The sequence below is a fragment of the Python bivittatus genome, unplaced genomic scaffold, assembly GCF_059951505.1.
Source record: "Python bivittatus isolate LINGU-HERP-01145 unplaced genomic scaffold, Pbiv_v1 ctg000480_np1212, whole genome shotgun sequence".
Lineage (NCBI taxonomy): Eukaryota > Metazoa > Chordata > Lepidosauria > Squamata > Pythonidae > Python > Python bivittatus.
In genome coordinates, this window is record NW_028277075.1 from 73,332,111 (window position 1) to 73,353,692 (window position 21,582).

General features: G+C 42.5%; 1 protein-coding gene across 1 annotated transcript; it reads right to left on the reverse strand.

Moving 5' to 3' along the window:
* Positions 1-8,501: 8,501 nt before the first annotated feature.
* CORO1B (coronin 1B) lies at positions 8,502-21,201 on the reverse strand. The gene is made up of 11 exons (XM_007425127.3): positions 21,058-21,201; positions 18,476-18,678; positions 18,079-18,201; positions 17,014-17,143; positions 16,699-16,880; positions 13,330-13,449; positions 12,685-12,789; positions 11,774-11,919; positions 11,566-11,623; positions 10,101-10,382; positions 8,502-9,321 (listed from the first exon to the last, which is right to left on the reverse strand). The coding sequence occupies exons 2-11, from the start codon at positions 18,674-18,676 to the stop codon at positions 9,193-9,195; spliced, it is 1,476 nt and encodes a 491-aa protein (XP_007425189.1). The 5' UTR covers positions 18,677-18,678; positions 21,058-21,201; the 3' UTR covers positions 8,502-9,192.
* Between the last annotated feature and the right edge of the window lie 381 nt (positions 21,202-21,582).

Here is a 21,582-nt window from a genome sequence, read left to right on the forward strand (position 1 = left end):
GAGATTCCTGGCCTTGAGTATGCAAGTCCTGTTTAAAATACCCTGGAATGATTAAAAGGAGTAAGAAGCAAATATGATATTGTGCAAGTTTACCATAGACCTCCTATCCAGATTGAAGTTGTGGATAATGTTTTCCTAAACTAATAGTGGTAATCAGAGATATGCTAGGAAATTAAGTAGGAAGGGGAGGTCCAGTAGATTTCTGGCCCTTGTAGATTATTTCATTTTTCAGAGGTGGAAGAACAAGAAGATCAACTATCCTGGACCTAATTCTGATTAATATAGAAAAACTGGTTGATGGCTTGAAAGTGTCAGGCACCAGTAAAAGCAAACACATCAGACTGGTCTTCAAGATAACTAGGGGAGAAGAAGCTGAAGGAGGTAATTCATGTATCCTAGATTTCACTTAGGTAGCTTTAATGAAAACTGTATGGATGAGTAGGCAATGTTGCTGAGAAGCAAAAAAAAAAAAAAAGTGCACTGGAGATGTGAGCAGGATATAATAACTAAAATGGAGTTCAAACTGGTAGAGCAAGTCTCTAGGGATGATATCAAGCTAAAGCTCAGAATAATACCTTTATTATAAATATATACTAATCAAAATCTACCTTGCTATCCTTGGTGAATCTGAGTCTTCAGGGTCTAACAAATTACATCCCAGTGACTAGCAGAAGTTATCCAAAACTAATTGTAATATTTGAAAACTCTGGAGAATTGGTGAGATGCCCGAAGAACAAATATCACCCAAATGTTTAAAGGAAGAAGGAGCAAGACCTAGGAAACTCCATACCAACTTATTTCTGCCCTGGACAAGGTACTAGAACAGGTTGTTAAGCAGCATGTTTGAAAGCACTTAGAAGAAAAAACACAACTATTGTCAGGAACCAGAATGAGTATGTTAAGAACAAGTGTTAGATTAAAAGTATCTCTTTTTATGACATAATTAATGACTGGGTGCTGCTGTGGTCTGGGGACATAGAGTACTTTGTAAAACACTCTCGAGAGGTCTTTCAAGATAAGTATGTGAGAGCTAGCTCAGGGTTCCTCAACCTTGGCGACTTGAAGATGTGTGGACTTCAACTCTCAGAATTCCCCAGCCAGCCACACATCTTCAAGTTGCCAAGGTTGAGGAACCCTGAGCGAGAAGGTACTGCAATCTGGTGATTTGCAATCAGTTGAGTAACCACATCTAAAGGGCACTGTGCTGACAGTTGATCCTGCATCAACCTGGAGGGAAGTACTGACTGAGGGTCCTCCGGGGCTCCATCCTCAGCTCTATGCTGTTCAACACATATAAAAAGACCTAGAGGGTGGAATAGAAAAGCTGCAACTCAAAACATCAGGCTCTGTTGGGACTATGCTTGGCAAAATTCCCTGGCCAAAGGGAATCTAGCGGTGGCAACCTAACACATTTCCAGTCTGTCAGGCAGAAAAAGACTATTGTTCAGGGTTGTATGTTCAGAGAATGATTACAAATTGGTAAAAATCTACAGGACATGAGTAGGGAGACTTTGCACGCCTGCTTGCATTTGCTCTACTCTGCTACTTCCTGCAGGTTCAGGCAGCCTCGGTGCCTCAGCTCAGTAGCATCAGCCACAAGCTTCCTGCTGCCCCCATAATTGCCTGAGCTAGGACAGGAAGAGCAGCACACCTGCCACCCACCAGTGCTGCTGATGTCTTTAGAAAAATAATGCTCAGATGGTGCTCACAGCAGGCAGATGCATTGAAGTGGATGCTATGCTGCTCCTCTGAAAACCACAACAGGATGTTGCCGGGCGCTGAAAGTAACAAATGACCAACAAATTCTCTCTGCACTTTCACCAGACTGATGGAGAAGCTCCTTCATGAGGAGGGGGTGTGACATGATCCTTTTACAGTATTCATTTTTTATAACTTTTTTGAAACAACATTTTGAGGACAGGAGATACATTTGGAATTATGGGAGCAGATTGTCCCCATTCACACAAAACCACTGTCATAGGAGGGCTTGCCCATTTATTAGTTTTATGCTAAACAATGCAGTCCGTTCCTGGAATGGTCCAGTTTTCTTCCAGAATGCATTAATTGGAGTGTTCATAAGGTGAACGAAGAATAGGAGTCCTGTTGGATCACACCTTTCATGGCTCCCATCATCCAATAGCCCAGGTTCCCTATTCTGAATATTGTTGTAACTTTTGTTATTGTTGTTTGTTTTAATGTATTTTGCCATGCGTACTTGAGTCTTTTAAGGAGAGGCATATTTCACTGACTTTGTTTCTGTATTATTTTTGTGGTATTTGTGTTCGTTTATGTTCTTCTCATTTGTAGATGGATTACATTTTTCAAAAGAATCCTTTTTGACTTCCATAGAAGTTCTGACTCTGCTTGGGAGCTAGGCTGGTGTTCTTTGTATATCTTTCCAGGTCTGAAGTATATATTTGAAGTGAGATTCTATTATTGTAGTTTGGAATAATGTTCAAACATTGTGCAGAAAATTGACTCTCTTGAACTTTCCTTTCAATTTTCTTTTCACCAATACCCTTCTATTTTTGGAAGTTTGTTCTGCTGAAGTCCAACATAACCATGTTGGTGTTGTTTCTGCAAGTATCCACTTACTTGCATGTGAAAGTTACAACAATATTCCCAATTGGTTGAATCATGTTTATGTCTTGAACAGGGTTCTGAGCACTATGTAAGATTACATCCAATGTTGCATCTCCCCTTGTTGGCTTCTTTGACTAGCTCTTCAATTATTCAGTGAGTCTAAAAAATTGACCTCTTCTTCAAATCTAGAAGGTACATTTCCCCAGCCTCAACAAGGATGATTGAAGTTGCCAATTACTATTACTATTTCTGATGCCTCTCTAATTTTATTTCCCAGCTGTAGGACAGCATTAGTTTCTTAGTCAGAAGGGAGATAACAAATAGCTAGTACTAACTTGCTTTTGGGAAGGACGTAGAGACAATGATTCAGTAGAAAACTTTGCTCCTTTTGTGAGTTCTACTTTATGGAACTCCATGTCCTCTTTGACATAATACAGCAACTCCACACCCAGTATAACCTCCCTGCCTTTCTTGTAACACATATATCTAGAGATAACCACATTCCAATTGTTATTTTCATTCCACTGAGTAACTGGAATGTTATTGCTATAGGTTATATTATTATTATTATTATTATTATTATTATTATTATTATTATTTACACAACAACGTAAAATCGCAGCTGACAGTTCTTTAGCTGGTGTTGGCCTTCATTCCAATCAAGTTTTCGCAGGAACCCAGGATATTGTAATATATTGGCGTAGTATATGTGCAGATCCAAGCAGCGTGGCCTTTTGTAACTGACAGATGGAAATTTTGTCAATGCACAGATTTTCTAAGTGCCGTGCAAGGTTTTTTGGCATGGAACCCAGTGTGCCGATAACCACTGTGACCACCACTACTGGTTAGAGTTAGGGGTGTTTGGGCAGTTTCCTTTCTGCTCAGGTGGAAAGAGTTTGTTTTCAACTAGATGCTGTTGGACTGCATCAGCTACAACACCAGTTAGCAATTTGAACGTTATTGGTAAGCAGGTAATTGGGCTGTAGTTGCCTAGTGCTGTGCCTTTTGCTGGATCTTTCATTATCAGGTAGGTTTTGCCAGATGTTAACCAATCTTCAATTTCACCTCCTTGCAGTAAGTCGTTAAGCTGCTTGGCGTTGAGTGGGTGCTGACCAGCCAGATGTTTCAGCCAAAAACCATGCAGTTCATCTTCACCTGGTGTTGACCAATTCTTGATCTTCCTTGCCCTTTTCTCCGCCATTTCTGCTGTTATTACAAGTTTTTTCATTTCAGCTTCTTTTTTATTCTTATCCACCTCCTTTATCAAAAGTGCATTCTTGTTGTATTTCTTTGGGTTGTCCCATAGCTGCACCCAGAACTGCACTGTTTCTTCTTTGTCAGGTATTGACTGGTTCATTGCAGTCTCTCCATTGATGGATTGGTAGAAATGTTTCTGATTCGACTAAAATGGGAGATTCTGCCTATAATGTGCAATTCAAGCTTCGTATCTGCTGATCTTCTTGGCTATGGCTGTTATTTTCTGCTTTATTATTTCCAGTGCTTCCTTCATCTTCCTTGTTTCTAGGTGATATTTCTTGATCAGGTATTCTTTGGTCTTCTGGTTCTTCAGTTTCTTTTCTTTCATCTGTTTTAGCTTGCTTGCACGTGATCTTAGCATGCTGATCTTATTTTCCAACCTGATCTTCCATTTTGGTGGTGCACTGTTTGGCTTTTTTCTTGTTTGTTGATTTTGCAACCAAGGCATTCAGTTATAACTGCAGCTATGCTGTACATCATTTGGTTTGTTTCTTGCAGTGAGCTGGTGCTTATATTACAGTATTGCCATCTTTTAATACTTGTGCTGTTTCTTTGTAACAAGCTTCAATGCAGGCAACCTTATTCTGTTGTTTTTGTGCTGTTCTAGATACTCAGTTATTCCTTGATTCAATTCCTCTTGTTTTTTTAGTTAGAGGGCTTTGTTCTTTCTGAGGAGAAGGCAGAGGAGAGGGTGCCTGGTTTGGGATGAAAACAATTCAATAGCTATGCTGGCTTTCTCTATTGCCAACTCCCCCTGGTTTGCCTCTGCAGTCTGAGCCACTTCTGGCAAGGCTTCGGTTTCTTTGCCCTGGGTAGACCTTTGTAGTCCTTCCAATTACTTCTGTGAACACTTTATTTTGCATTATAAATCAACACATAAATCAAATCCTCCTTGGAGCACTCAAGCCCCACAACAACGTGAAGGTAGTGCCTCACTGGGGGGCATTATTGTTATTGTTATTATTGTTTAGCTCTTCAATTCTCCTGGCATTTGCGTATGAATACCTATATGCACTCACCCTTGGATTTGCTTTGGCGTGTGCTTTCACCCTTGCAAACTCATGGCTTCCTTGTTTGACAGTGCTCATTTCCTAGGCTCACAGTACCCGGCCCTTTCTGAATAGTTACAAACTTTTCACCCTCATCCTCTGAGTGATTTTTTCCAAACTGGATACTCCTCGTATCCTGTTGGTTCCCTCCCCCCAGTTGATAGGAGGCGGCGGATCCCTTTTTATACCACTGGCTTGTTTGACTAGAGATCAGACAATATCTGCATTTATTGCTGACTGGAAATCCCTTATGGGCTTTTTGCAGAAAAGAAAAAAAATGAGCTTATGATTTATGGTTTTGATGATTAGATAGGGTAGTTTATGGAAAGAAGAGAGTCATGATGTAACTTTAGAGAAAGAGGTAAATTTACAGTTGTACTTTTAACTGCTGTAAAGAAGATTGGAAGCCACTCCTTTGTATCTTTTTTTCCCCTTTCCTTTTACTTTTTCTTTCTTTCTTGCACTTCTCTCTCTTTAATTTCTTTCTTTTTCTTTTTTCTTCCTTACTAGTTTGTATTAGTTTTTGCCTTTGTTTTAAAAACTTTTAATAAAATTATATAACAAAATCACTCCCCTAACAAGCAGGCTCTCTCCAGTGTTCTGCTGGATTTGACACAAGTCTTTCTCCTTTGGCTTCCCAATTCTACAACCATTCTACAACTATGGAGGTCCAGTAAACTGGCTAAAGCAGGAATAGGAAGATACATGTAGTGCATGGCTGAAATATTCAGACAAGAACCGAGGGATATCCTGCCATAACTGAAGAAAGCATAATGTTTTCAGTTCCTGGGAGAGTCTTAAAATCTGGAGTCCCTCCAAGCAGCATATAAACTGGAGAAAATTAATAAAATAAAAATCTAGGCTTCAGGTAAGTTAAGCATGTGCCAAATCATAAGATAGAGGTTAGGGAATCAGTCAGCAAATGGAGTTGTAGGAAACCCAACAGTGCCCTACCTTACAGCTTTAAAAGGCTGAGAACCTCATTTGGACCAGTGGTTGAAGAGCCCCCTCGTGGACAGTAGTAAAGAATATTTCTTGGGGGGTTTTAAACTTCATATATAGTACATCTGTAAATATACATCGTTCACACAATTCCTTTTCAGGGCAAGAAATGCTTTGCAAATTACATGGAACAGTAAGAAATACAAAGAAAAGGAAATTAAAGGCATCAGATAAGAAAAAGAAAAGTAAATACAGCTTAATTTAGTTTATACCAACACACACACTGTATCTCTCCATATTTTTCTTTGTTTCCACCACATTCATACGCCACTTGCAAGTCTTTTGTCCATCTCTCTCTTTTGGAGACTCTCATCAACTTCATTCAGTCACTACATTCTCGTTTTTAATTTACTCTCAATCTATTCATTCTTCCTTCGTATATTTTGTTTTGCAATTCAATCTGCATACATTCTCTCTATATGACTGAATTACTTCAATGTACTTCTGTAGTAGTTAGTTACTTCTGTATCCAAACTCCATTCACTCATTACCCATTCATTCTTGACTTCATCTGCTGTTTTACCACTTACACAAGAAGTATCCTATGCCTGCTACATTCAACTTACTGTTATGTTTCTCCTGACATGCTAAACTCTCACTTCCAACATGGGCAGATTCAAGCTCTTCTACATGAACATTTTCACTTGACATTCATTCTTCACCATGTACAATCCACTATCTTTATACCAGTAATTGCACATCTTAAAATTTCTCTGTCCAATTTCCAATCTACTAAACATTCTATCAGGTACACAAATTAATTTACTTGCTTGAGTTTTTCATCAGTGTGTATAATCTGCCATTCTTTGCTCTATTTTCACTGCTTAACGTAAGTATCTTGGTCTTTGACACATTAAAGTGTCAAAGACCACATAAAATCATATTAGGGATTTTCAGATCCCTACTGATGTTACATCATGCTAACATTTGCTGTTTCTTGCCAATGGTTAACACAAAAGTATACATACATTCACATCCCCAACCAACATAACAGTACCACTACCACCTCAGGCATTCCTTATATATGTATCCATAAACACATTAAATAACCAAGAGGACATCACATATCCTTATCTTTCTCCCTGCTCAATGCTGAACATTCACTAAATATTCCCTTTATTCTCCCACATGCTGTACTTCCATGATATATTACTTATCACCTTCAGCAACTAGCTTTCAACTCCACACTTGCACAGAATATTCCATAATTCAAGTCCATTCATCATGCATTTTCTCTAAACCAACAAATGTACAACAGACTTTCTCACACTCATATATTTCTTAATGACCTACTGACGAACAAAATATAAGGACACTTTCCAGATATTGCCAAAATAAAGCCCAGATCAAACTTGACCCAGCAACAATTATTGTGTAAAGTGCAGGAAACCCAAAGAATCCTGACCAATTCAGATAAAAAACTGATTATCAGACAAGCCCATTTATGACATTCATTCGTTCATAGCAGGATCTCACTAGGTTAGCATCAAAGTTAAAATTTAGTATATAGTTTTGTGTTGAATTGATCCATTGTGTGGAGGATCTACATCACTTTGAACACTATTTTTAGGTGAAAGTTACATAAATATATGGAAAGATTTCTCAATTTACCCAAGGTGCATGGCCTTCTGCTTTAATCCAGTCTTCTTTAATGCCTAACCACCTATTTTGCTTTTTGAAGACAGCTTTCCTTTAAAAAGGAAACAGAAAGTTCTACCCAACAAGGATATTGTACCTCTACTGTGACAAAAGTCTCTGATGATGATAGGATGCAAGCTGCAAACCAGTGCCAGGGAACAGTAATTCTGCGTGAAAAGCTGGTTCTTGGCCAACCCTAGAGAGAAGCCCTAAATGTTTGAAAGTACACATAATGGGAATGAAGTAATCAAAACACATGGTGGCATTCATGTGCGTTGGAATTTATTAGAAAATTGGGCAGATGATAGTGGAGCAGAACTCAGTGTGGAAACAGGTTAAAAAGTGATTCTTGTCCTTTTGCCAGGAATACACACAGATGGAACAGCTCTCAAATTTTATTCAAATGGAGCTGCATACCTTTTAAGCCTGTTTAAATAAAGAAGAATACAAGCTTGCATTACCACTCCCCACCTCCACCCCCCAAAAGGCAGTTAATGGAAAAGGTTTAAATCTTTATGGATGTTCAGAAAATGCAAACAGCTACAAAAGCCACCTTCAGTACAAAGATGACTAAATAATGTTGGTATGTACAAAGTAAATGTTAAAAATTTAGGTCAGAAGACAATTATTTATTACATTCTCCCATTTGAATTCCCCCCTCTCAGCATGGGGCACATACATACCCCATGAAGGTTTCAAGCAAAATAGTCCATGACTAAAGGAAACATGTCTATGTCCTTACTGGAGAAGGGGAAGGCAGTCTGGTTTCTTTGGGAATTTCTAGCCAAGCTTAAAAGAGGGATTATTGCATGATACAATTGTTTCCCCATGTTATTGGAGGATGAAGGAAATTTTCATCCGTAGTCCGAAGAAGGCCAGCTGACATTCTGGAAAAGAGTCTGCACTTACCTTGAAGTCACTCCAAGTCAGAGGGCAGAACAGAGACACGCACAATAATAAGCTGCACAGAGCTCTGGTTCTATAAAGACTTTTATTTGGAATGAAAATATAGATATCGACCCTGAACAGTTTATTTCCCCTGTTCCATCCTCACTGTGTTTTGAGAGCTAGAAAGAGGAGTGGTTCCAGAGACAATAGGCTGAGGACTGTGGCCAGAGGGCAGGTTTCTTTCACTGCCTGGCCCTACTGGCCAACTCCATGCTCTCATTGCAAAAAGTTCAGACAAGGAAGCAGAAAAGTCCTCAATAGGATCTCAGTGGCCCTATCTGAGAAAAGGCATCCCACCCCAGCACTGACTCATAGAAGGCCCAGGCTTCTCATAAACCCCCACTTGCCATGAGAGACTCAGCCTTCTTCTCACTGGAGGGCATGGGCAGGCTAGGCCAAGCTGTTAGACAGCCCTAGTCTCCTCCGGGTGATACCTAGGCCAGCCCATCCACGGGAATGGGACAGGAAATAGGTCCCTGACCAGAATAAGGCAAAGGGGCAATGGTTAATACAGGGTGCAGAAATAAGAGGAAGAGGAGATTTGGTCCGAGACAAAACCCAAGAAACATTCCCAGTAGCAGCAAGAGAGGGCAAGCCCCTGTCTCGCCCCACAGGGCAGGAGGAGGCTGTGTGAAGGGATTACTGGCAGCTCAAAAGAAGGTGAAGTATGTGAGATCATCCATGTTGGTCAGGTTCTCTTGGGGGGCAAGGCCCACTAGACATCGCCATTCTCAATGCGGCTCAGCTGCAACTCTAGCCGTGCAATGCGCTCCCCCTGGGCGGCCACAAGTGCTCGCAGGGATGCCATTTCACGCAACACCTCCTCAGTAACCTGCCTCCCTTCCTGCAAATGGGAAAAAGTTGTTCATATGTTATTTCAACATATTCTCCATCTTTCTACCCCTCAGATCCCCAGAATTCCAGTGGCTCAACTCAAACCAACCCCCGACTTACATTCCCAGAACAGACAGCAAATAGGGTATATAATCCAGTGCAGGAAAGGGTGAAGAAAGCAAGTCCAACCCACACTTCCAAGCCTAGTCAACACATATGCACAGTATCCTACCCTGATCATATGGGAGCCACAGTAAGGAAGAAGAGTATTATTACAGTTCCAAATAAAGAAATCCTCTACAGACTCGGTTGCATCATATGATCTGTTTCCAAGAGCCTGGTTTACAAGGCATTTAGGCGTTGGTTGCAAAGAATCCAAGTGTCAAGATTACCTTACTGTGAGCAGCAAGGACACCTGTGCAGGCTCATATTCTAACCCAAGAAGCCCTACCCAGCCTTTCTTAAACAGCTGACACTTCTCAAAGCTATGAAGAGCCAGGAGGCTGCTGTTCTAAACGGAGGGAGGGCAGAAAGTCCGAAGATGAAGCAGATGCTCAGTGCTACCTTGCAACACCTTACAAGTCTACCCTACTCTGGCCTCCTTATGGTTGATTTTGGTCTATGGCTGTAACAACGTCTCACCCATCTGTCTGTCTAGCTAATGTCTGGTCCTTCCTCCAACAACTCATGCTCTCCCCAGCTCAACTCCATGCGGTCCTATGTGGGAAACCCCATCCACCCCATCTCCCTTGGATCCCCATCTGCCAAAAGCAGCAGCGCAGGACCTACCCCACTGGCAGCAGTAACGCTAAGGGCAGATGTGGCAGCAGCTGGAGCCATGGCACTGGAGGATGTGGCACTCAGCCCAGCATTGGGGGGAGCCGCAGGGCGGCCCTCGGGCAACAAGCTTCTTCGGCTGACCTTGAGATCCCGCTGTTTGGTGGGCACATAGGCTTCACGCAGGGAGACTAGGATGGGTGGTGCTGTCTTCCCTGCCACCCATTCCTCTGCTTCCATAGCAGCTTCTGGCCCAGCTGTGTCTGGGTACAAGTCATCTTGGAACAGATCTGACTGCAAAGAGAGAACAGCAGCAGTACGAAATGTTTGGGTCAAGAGAAATGGTTTCTGTTTAGAACCAGATCCATAAACACCGAGGAATTAAGATGCTGGTTTCTCAGTTCAGTGACAGTTATCTCTCAGGCCAAGTTTGGACAACACTGACCAAAGGGATTCTGGCTAGCTGAGGAAAACCAGCCCTTGAACTGACCCATTCTGGTTCTGTTTCAATGCTTCTCTCACACTTGTGAATGAAGTTCAATTCTACTGGAGTGATATTTGGAAAACGCACTCAGGGCAGAATGCAGCATTTCAAGGTGAAGGAGGTGTGGGAACGAAAAGAAAAGAAATCATTGCACACAGGTCAAAGAAGGCCAGGAAAGCTTAGACATATTTCTCAGGGTCATATTGCTCTAGAGAGATGAGAAATCTGAATGAAAACAGGTGTGTGTGTTGAAAAACCACTCTCAACCGCCAGAAATATTTTAAACAGAGACTATCAAATAGCTCCCAATACAGCAGTTGAGACAAAGCCTATCAAGAATTAGTAGGACACTACATAGTAGTTCTAAATCATCAACTCAAAGTTCCTAGTTTAAATCTTAGCACAATTATAACCCTAATTTAATTTGCAAGATGACCAAGAGACTCATTGTTGAGGTAAGATTGGAACTGGCCCAGCTTACAGAGCTTTTGAAAAATGACAGATATAATGGGAACTGAAGCACATTCATTAACTTGCTAACTCACTGGTTAGTATTATTAAATCAAGATAATTACAAATTATGCCGAATGACAGAAGTCAAGATTCAAGGGAAAAAAGTAGCGGCCAAATGGTTCCTGACCTTTTACAGGTTGCCCAACCTGCCTTAAGAGAAGCATTGCTGCCTCTCCATAGCCAGAATCTAGGAATTGGTAGCCTGCTTTGGCTTTTAGCAATATAGGTGGGGACAGAACACCAGCACACTTCCTAGCAAGATGCTAACAGAGCACTGCAGGGGCAGGATCTTATTTCTTCCAGATTAGAGTCACAAAATTCTAGTGCTGGATTTTAATCCAGAATTTTAACATTAGACAAATAGGTCAGATGCTAAACTGTAGCTGCTTGCCTGCCTACTGCTAAAGACCAGGAAAGGAAGATGAACTAGGAATCCCTTGTAAGGAAAAGCAGGCTAATGTCTCCTTATGAAGTACTCACCTTCCTTGGCACTGTCATAATAATGGGTTCGCACTTGCGTTCATGGAGTTTGTAAAATCTATAGAAAAAGAAAGAAGGTACAATTGAGTTAGTCAGCCTGGAGCATTAAAAACTATGAGAACAACTCATGCTACATCATGGCCGCCCAACCGCTTGCCTTCTCGCCATCCCCCTCCATACCTTCCTATTAACAATTCAATCTAACTACCTGGCAATCTCACACTTGTTGACATCCAGACCCCGCTTGGGCATCCAACCCATGCCACGTTGTGGTTCTTTGCTAGTAAATGTATTCAGGAAGTGGATGTATGGTGCTTCTGCTGTGATCTCAAAATAGCGGATGCTAGAATCTCCCTGGAAAGGAACAGAATGGGGGGAGAAAAGATAGCGGGATACACCATGTCAGATTTGCAGCTCTTTGGATGGCAGAAAAATACACTACAAAACCAGAATTCTGAATCATCACATGAGGAAGTTAGCCTGGTCCATAATGAATGTGAGAAGAGGTCCCACATATATGAGTCAGCCAAGTACGCTAATAGTCTGCAGTGAAGTGGGTACACTATGCCTGATATAACATGAAAGTCCTTTCTCTGGATTTTGATCAATAATAGGTCATCTACTAACTGAAACTGTTCTTAAGGGAACAGAGCCTTGGAGGTAGACCTGACCCGACTGTTTGGAAATACTGAGATGTTGCCTGTTTCTGCCCTTAGACTGGATGTCTTCAACATACTGACCTCAAGATACAATGGTCAGCTCCTATCATTCCTAGACAGTATGGCCATTTGCTAATGTAATTCAACTGACAAGACTCACACCCAGAATTCCAAGGTATCAGAGGAGAACAAGCACAAAAATATAGACCTAGTTTTAACTGGAGAGTCCTGTTTTCTCTGCAATATTAACATTGAATTACAATACAAGCTACAATAGGAAGGGAAACTAATAGGTCCTCAGAAAATTTCTGTGTACTATAATAGAAAAGCTTGTATTAATTAGTTTAGGAATCATACTATTTGTGAAGATAGCACACAGAACATAGTGGAAGGGATACTCTTGCCTCAACCAGGCACCACCATGCATATACCTGCACACACACAGAGTAAGAAAGCCTACTTTGCCACAGACGTAGACAACATTGGTGTCAGGATCGTAGAAGGGCAGAAGAGCCCCATTGCTTGAGTCCAGTTCCTGCAACGCCATAGGTTCTTCAAAATTTTCCTGGAATGGACCCACATAGACAGAAAAGCACAAAGGCATATTATAGCCTCTTTCAGATATTTACTTCTATGTCAGCCCCTTCTGTGTAGGTTTGACTTAGTTGCTGCCTACTGCCTTGCTGGTTGGGAAGAAGTTGTACTCCAGCCTGTCTAAAGTTTGCCTGGTGTGGGAGGGTTACTCTGTGTCACCGAATGGCTTGAGAGGGAGAATCTTCCCATCCGGGATTCTAAATTGTAGTAGAGTCTTAATCCTTTCTCAGATATTACCCTTCACCTTATGTGGATGGTGAGGGGCAATGATATAATTGTAGAAGCTAGGCCAGGATTCTGTTCACTTCCTTCAAGATACAATCATGAGGGGGTTCTCTTGTGGAACCAAACTTAAAGCAATACCCCTTTGTTTAAGAAGAACAAAACATCCCTCAGAACGGGATGAGAAGAGGAGCCCTTTGCTCAGGCTCTTGGAATTGTTAGGGGCTTCTCTTCCATCAGAGACTTCCTCCCCACCCAGTCACACCCCTCCATCCACCTTCCCACTCACCGGGTCCCAGAGAGCCAGCTGCCTTTCGCTCATACGGCTGAAGCCTGTTGTAAAGATCTTCCCATCAGCCAGAAAAATGGCTCGCATTGGGCGTGCTCCCTCGTGGGCTTTTTCCCTTTCCTAAGTGAGTAAAAGGGAAAAGATCAGGTCAGATAAAGCAGGCAGGCTCTACATCAAACAGCACAAATTCTCCACTCAGCTCTGCTCAGATATCTGTTACATTGAATCCGAACCAAGCTTCCCTATCAGTCACCAAGATTTAAGTGCAACTTGAAGAAGACTTAACTCTCTCCCCTCTGTTGTAAGTATTTAAGTGCTGTATTCTTTGGCCCTGCCTCACTTTTTCATTTTGTCCCCATTCTAAAGAAACTGACCCATCTAGCCAAATGAAAAGCGGTGTCAATGAAAGCTGCCAAGTAACAACACTTTAGGCTAGATTAGGCTGGGAGGCCAACAGATTCTCTGGGATGAGAAGTTAAAAACACCAAATGCTTCATTTGTAATTCACTTTTGAGCAATGAACTCAAGACATTAAAACTTTGGCACTCTGCAAGCAGAAGAAGCTTCTTCTGCCACCTCACTTCAAAATTAATCAGGCCAGCAATTACTCAACCTCCTCGCTGATGACCAAGAAATATGATTTGGCTCCATCAATACTTTCTTTTTATCTTTCTCTCTCTCTCTCTCTCTAAATATTTAAAAACATATCCAGAAGAAAAACAGAAGGAAAGCAAAAAAGGAAATAGGGAAGAGATTTACAAGCATTATAAAATTAAATGATAATTTCAAGGTAATATTAGTTTAGTTCAAAATATTAAAATATGTCACTTTAGGACAATCAAAACAACATGGAATAATTAATGACAATGATTATAAATTGGGATGAGATTACTGTACAATAATTTCTGCCTAATCTAAAAATACTATCCTTAAATGCTGAAACCTTATGTTAGAAGAAATTCAAATTTCAGATGCGTTACAAGACCACATGTGGAATTATAATCCAGGAACCTTCTTCATTTGAAGTGAATTCTGTATTAATTTTTTTTTCAAATGAGAGGTTATTTTTGGACATTGATGCAAACTCCCGCAACTTAATTTGCCATTCTTCCACAGAAAGGATTATGTATAATTTCCAGTGAGAAGTGCAGAGTATTCCAGCAGCTGTAATATTGTACTTATTTTTCAATGGTCATAAAAACTGATACAGAAGTGAAATTTAGAGATTTTGTTTGCTCCTGTTACTTTGTTCTCTCAAATTGATTGTGCTGATTTTACGAACATGGTTCTGGACTGAGAAACAGTTTAAGCTGCTGTTTTAAAGACATATTTATATTGTTAAGCTTACTGGCATAACCACAGATTCTAAAGCTGAAAAAAAAAATGATGATCAGCAGGGACTGGCAATGCAGAAAAGGTCAAGTAGGTCAGGTCCATGTTATTTGTTAATAAAAATGTAAACTCTGTTCATAAAATTATCTGCTCTGCGGGTCACTTTTATGATGGAAAATTGAGATCTCCACCATAAATGAGTAATCATATTTCAGAAGCACAACCTGAGGAGGGAAAGCATTTCTAACTTATGCTCCAACTGCACTGAGAAAATACCTTTGTAAAAATGGGTTTTATTGCATTTTCAATTTTAAAGGTTAACAGAAATTTAAAAAGCATATACAAATATGCAGATATACAGAAAAAAGATATTAACTCCAAAACAATCATTGGAAGTCAATCAAAAAAACAACAGTCTCTGTCATATTGTTTGTCTCTCCCTAGTTTTAATGAACACTGTCCACAGATCTAAAGAACAAAATATATGAATTTTTCCACTACAATCTTTTGCAAACCTCAACTGCTAGAGTGCATCTTTCTAAAAAAAGATGTGGCTCTTCAGGAGCTAAAATTATTTAGAGGGAGCTGACATGAAAGTAAAAAAAGGGAACCTAGACTCAATACTAACTAAGCCACTCTGTGTCTCAGCACTGCAGTAATAAGATAATGCATTCCTCTTCAACTATTTTTGGGGGTAAAGACATTACAGCTTCACTCTAGACAGGTCTCAAACTGACAAGCCAATACGTATCCCATCATCGCTGGCAGCTTCCCAACACCATCATCCCCATCTCACTTAAAAAAGACCCCCACCCCCTGCAAAGGATGCATTACTAGGCTCATAAGAAGATAGCAGGAGTTTATCATAGGAAGAGGGGAACCTTCAACCTACAGTATGTGCTTCACCAGCCCCCCAAGGCTGGCTCATTGGGGCTCAAGAAAGGCCTTTCCTCCTCCCCAAAGCTTATCATCTCTCATCACTGGCAATAGGAGTTTTACATACAGATACTTCAACTGGAACTCAGCAAAAGCAGTTTTAGCTTGGCTGTCAACCCCCCATCAAATCTTCTCCAAAAAAGGCAGGCAAGAGTGACTTAAGATGGCTCCCTTAAAGCCACACCCTGCTGGGGGGCATCAACTCCTAGGGAAGAGACCCTTTTAAAGTCCTCCTGGCATGTTGAAACAGCTGCTTCCTGGAACTGCAGGACATCTGCATCTCCTATTCCATCACATCATCTAGTTGGTGTGAGAGGGACTGGAGATCATCCAGCCCTTGGCCCTGATCCTATTCCCTAGAGGGCTCCATTTTGGTTCTCCTGCTTACATCAGTGTACAGTCCTTGTACCTTTCTGCCACCTATGTATTTTGCTGCTACTGTAGTAAAATTTATTCAGCACAGGACTGGTGACACTATGCTTCTTGCTGACACATTCATTTTAATTTCTTGCACATGCACATCATTTATTTTGCTTCAAAACAAAGTTACAAAATCTGACTGTACCAGTTGCAAAATTTCCATTTGCCTTAAGACAGCACCTCTGCCTCAAGCACATTCCATATGACATTCTTTCAGTTCCCAAGATATGATTATGGTTCTGCAAGCCCTCTAAGGAAAACTAAAAATGAGGTCAGTACTGTCAGGCACCAAAATGAACATTATAGTATACTACCCTGAATACCCACCAGTGTGTCATTTTTGTACATATAAACATTGCAAATTGTTTTGTAATTCTATAGGCCTGCAGTCACATTACTGCAAACTAAAGGCAATATAAGTTAGTTCACAGATATAATTTAATAACCAAGCTAAAAAATGGAACATGAAGTAATAAAACAGAGAAAAAGCTGTTCAGATAAGAAGATGGGGCATCTACTGCAATATCCTAAAACACAAAAAAGAGTCCCTTTGAATTGCCAAGATCAGAATGGCTTGTCACAAAGACATAAAACTAATCACAGCATAGATGGAACTCTTACAATCATGCACCGTCATGAATGGGACAACGTAGCCAAGAACTTAAAGTATGTCAGACTTACAGCTACAACTTGCCCACGGCGTGGGTCGATGATGCGCACACTTTTGTCCTTACAAGCTGAACAGAACAGACTGCCATCCCGGTTCCAGCTGACATTATAAATGATGTCAGGATGCAGATTGTCAAGGTAGTAAAGCTCTTCTGCTGTGCCCACATTCCACACAATAACCACGTTGTCACAGCCTGGAACAGAAAGGTACAACTAAATGGTTTGCTATGGGTGTTCTTTTTCAGACAGCTCATAAGCCTACATCTCAACATCATTCTGCTTGCAGCAGAAACTTCTCAACTTTGCTGCCTCCTTTACTTATGGTACCTGCACTCAGAAGGATATTGCGAGCAGTCGGATGCCATGTGATGATGCCCACACGCTTTGAGTGTCCTTCTAGAACCACCACTGGTTCAGTCAGAGGCACTGTGAGGCCACCTTCTGGGATCTGCCATACCTGAAAAGAACAAACAGTGGAATACAATGACACAGAATCACAAGTGCTCCCCTGTGCTTTCATTCTCTCCCATCAATATTGCACCTCAAGCACAACCTTTCCTTCTCTCTAATAGCATCCAACATCGGTGGAAATTCATTTTGGAAGGCCCTATCCTTCTAATCATACCTCCCATAGTATTCTCCACCACCTACTACATACCTCCTCTTCAAATATGGCAAGATTGTTACTCCTTTTCTTTACTGAAGCTAATTCACATTTTAAAAAATGCTGTATGCCCTTGTACTTGCAAGTGGGGTGGGGATGGATAATCAAAATGAAACACTAATAACAAAAATTTTTGTCCTGGATATTTTATGCCAAGGGTGGACAACCTGTATCCCAATCCACAGGAAACTCCCATCTCCCTTGTTTTTGTATTGGAGCGATGACACAATTTGCAGCCATTTTGAGGTGGGAAGCAGAATAGTGTGGTGTAAAGCCTAAGAAAGGCACATCACATTTAAAAAGCAAAGAAAAACCCAACCTCCTCCCCTAAATTAAGTCCTGCTCTGGGTATATCATCGCTCCACCTACTTTGCAGTTTTCAACCTCCCTAAAATGAAGAGCTGTAACTCTTGGCCAGCAAAAGATCGCCAGTCCTGTTTTATGTAAGCGAAATGTTCACATATGCCTGCTTATTTTGCATAATTTATTCTACCTTTGCAGAGATAAGAAGTGTATAGGACACTGGATCCTGCCTTCCTCTCCACTGCTGGAAATCCTGCTCTACTATCCTTCATGCTGCCCAAACCTTCACAGCTTTGAGGAACAGTAACAGGAATTTTGCACTTCTCACAGTAACTGACTGCATATGCCTCAGCTTTAACATACAAGTGGCAGCGTGGCCACTGAAGAGCCCATTTTATCCTCCCCTTTTCCCATTTCCTTCTCACCATAACAGTGCAATCCTCAGAACCACTGGCAATGATCTGATCATTGTGTGGGCACCAATCAATGTCCAAAACTGGTCCAGTGTGCCCACACACAGTAGGGTAGGACTTATCTATGCGCCCTGTCTGGGGGGAAAATAAATAAAGGAAATAAGAGTTGACATATAGTTAAAGTCTCTCATAATCTTTTTGCAAGCTGGAGTCCCATTTTCTGCCCCAATCTTTTTCCATATCAAGACTCTCCCATAATCCCTCTCTTCCACCCCCAGTTGTCTATCAAAGGTGGATCCATTAAGACAAAGATGTGAGAAATGTAGAGCAATGAGAGGTTATTTTTATAACAGTTTTGTGCTTCTCCTCCTCCCCTTCTCCCTTCTTCCATCTCTAGCCCATCCTTCACCTTTTGCAGCGGGAGCACCATAAAGGCCCCCCCTCCACTGGCCTCGACAATCACTGCCACAAACTTGGGGTTGACAGCACAAAAGGTGCTGTCCCAGGTGACTCGCGAAACCCGGATGTCATCATAGCACTGGTCATTCTTGACAGGTTGCCCAAAGACGTGGCGGAATTTGCTCTGACGCACGACCTTACGGAAGGACATGACTGGAAGGAGACAGAGCAAAAGTCAGGGAAATGGTGCATGTGCAAGCATAGTGCAGGAACTCACTTATGACTACTACCTAGTTGGGCATCTTGCAACTTCAAGAACAGCTCTGCCAACAGAACCAAGTCAGATCATCAGCCAATATCTGACTCTTAAGGGGACTGGGCCAGGCCAACTGTGCTGGTAATGAAGAGAGGAATTGCACAAGAGGGAAGGAGTAAGTACCAGCTTCATTCCTAGTTTCATCCAGGGCACATGCAGCTCCTGAAAATTACACCATATAAATTGGCAGACAGACTTAATTATCCTATTCCTTTGAGAAAAGATGAAAAGCAGTCCCACATTGCCCCACTTCTAAAAGAGAGGCAATATGAAACACCTAAAATGAAATACAGATAGTCCTCAACTTACGACCATTTATTTAGTGACTGTTCAAAGTTACAATGACACTGGAAAAAGTAACTTACAACTGGTCCTTGCACTTACAACTATTGTGATCATGATTCAGGTGCTTGGGAACTGTCATGCATTAAGCGTCCTGCAGTCATGTGATTGCCATTTGCGACCTTCCCAGCCAGCTTCTGACAAGCAAAGTCAATGGGGAAGCTGGCAGGGAAGATCGCAAATCATGGTCACATGATGTCTCACTTAACGACAACATGCAGTGATTCACTTAATGATCATGGCAAAAAAGGTAGTAAAATTGGGTGTGGTCATGTGATGCCTCACTTAATGACTGCACTGCTTAATGATGAATCTTCTGGTCCCTATTGTAGTCATAAGTCGAGGACTACCTGTGAAGCAGAACTATAACAATCAGAAGGTGTTAAGTTAGAGTAAGGTCTAACTCAGAGAAAGCTCACCAGCAAGCCTGCTTAGTGCCCTCTGAGTAGAGAGGAAGGATGGAAATGGAATTACCTGTACCACTACTAAGCCTTTAGATCTATAGAGTACTGCAAGCAGACTGGAAGGTTGCCCCTAACATCAGATCTGATCAAATCAGAGTCAGAAACCAACCCAAACTTCAATAGAACTCTTTCAGGTTACAGGGGAGCAAATGAAGGCCCACCAACAATAGCAACATCAGCATGCACTGAATGATTTCTGGGGAAATGAGCTAGGATCACTCAACCAGATGCTTCTGCTTTCCATTCTGTTCATAAGAGGAATCCTCACCTTAGTTCCACCAAAACGAAGTGGCTGAAGCTATAGAAGCAAACTTCTTTTGGAAATTCCTAATAAATCAGCCCAGGACTGTGATGGATTCAAGAGTGGGTAATCATACGAATTATTCTGCATATCCTGGATAATTTGGAGGGAAAACAAGGGTATACAACTGACCCAATCTAATAGCATATGAGAGACAGTTTCATGTAGTGGCTAAAGGCACCAGGTTAGAAACTGGGAGACCATGAGTTCTAGTCTTGTCATGGGCACGAAGACATCTTGGGACCAGTTACTCTCTCTCAGCCCTAAGAAGGAGGCAAGGACAAGCCACTTCTGAAAATGTTGCTAAGAAAACTGCAGGGACTTGTAGGCAGTCACCAGGAGTAGGCACACTCTTGCATAAAACCAAACCCACATTAGATGGCCAGAACTGTACATCCAGAACCTTCCTGTTTTGAAGCTGGAACTGAGAGGAAAGAAGATGCAGAAATGTAAGGGGGGAGGGAGAGGGGGACAGAGAAAAGAGAGAGAGGAACTGTTTTTCTGCAAATAAAAGTCCCACAAGGAAATGCATAAATCACCACAATTCAATTACTCCACTGGAGCAACCGGATGTACAAGAAAAAAAATAGCAAGGAGACTACAGTTGGACTAAAAGCGGTGGGGGGAAATCTAAGCAAAGCAAAACGCTCTTCCTTGCAGACCCAACATAATGAGGGGGGAGGGCGAGGGGGGAGGGGGAAAGAGCACAGAGCTGTATAACCTGGAGGGAGGTTTCCACCTGGGAAGAAAAAGGCTATTAATTCAGCCTTCAGAGGCCCCTCAGCGTGTCAGAGACCAGCCGCGTAAACAGCGAAAAGGCAAAGGGGGTCTCTGGCCGTGTGCAAAATGCTTTCCCATTTCTTGGCAACTGGCACGACCAGGTGAGGGGAAACCGCGTAGAAGCACGGCAGCCAGCGCCCCTCAATTTTTAAAACGAAATTCAATCTGAGGCTGCTGCATCCCCAGGATGGCCGCCCCCTTCGATTTCCGAGCACCGGAGAAGGGGAGCAGCCAGGGCGGTACTGCTGCCCAGTCCGGAGGCGGGGAACGGAGGGAGTGATTTTTGGAGCCTGCCCTCCCGCCTTTGGGGCCTGGGAAGAAGCTCGGGGCCCGGTCCACCCCCTCTCCCCATCACCGCGCTCAGGACGCGGTCGCCCACCTCCACTCACCGGCTTGGAGGAACGAAACGGAGCAACCTCTCCCTTGCGCACAGCCCAGGGCGGTGCAAGCGAAGGGAGGGACGCAAGGCCCGGAGTGGGCTGGCCCCTCGGCGGCTACAGGAAATGACCGAGGCGGCGAAGGAGGCGGAGGAAGCTCGCTTCCCAGCACCGATGTTACCTGCTTGGCGGGAGCAGCGGGCTAAAGCGCGGAGGAGAAGCTCCTTCGGCTCAGGAGGGCGCCGAGGCGACCGAGGTACGCCGAGCCAGGAGCCGCTGCTGGCTGGGGCTACCGCAACCGCTCGCCCGCGGAAGGGTCAGCCGCTGTCGTGGCTTGCAAGTCGAAGGCTGCAGCGGTGTGGCAGGCCAGCCCCGGAGGAGAGGCTCAGGCTGGCAGCCGGGATTCAGAGGCAGGATCCCAGCGGCCGTAGGAGCCCATTTCTAGGAAGAAAGTGCTTCTGGGCGAGAGCCTTTTCCTTCCTGTTTGCGTAGGAGCTATCCGTTCGTGAAGGGAATGGCACCGTTTTCCGGATTCCC

Coding starts and splice junctions, on each gene's coding strand:
- CORO1B (XM_007425127.3), bottom strand. CDS start 18,676: ATGTCCTTCCGTAAGGTCGTGCGTCAGAGCAAATTCCGCCACGTCTTT. Junction 12,790..13,329: donor AGCTGGCTCTCTGGGACCCG/GTGAGTGGGAAG, acceptor GGTCCATTCCAG/GAAAATTTTGAAGAACCTAT. Junction 11,624..11,773: donor AACAAGTGTGAGATTGCCAG/GTAGTTAGATTG, acceptor CTTTTTCTATAG/ATTTTACAAACTCCATGAAC.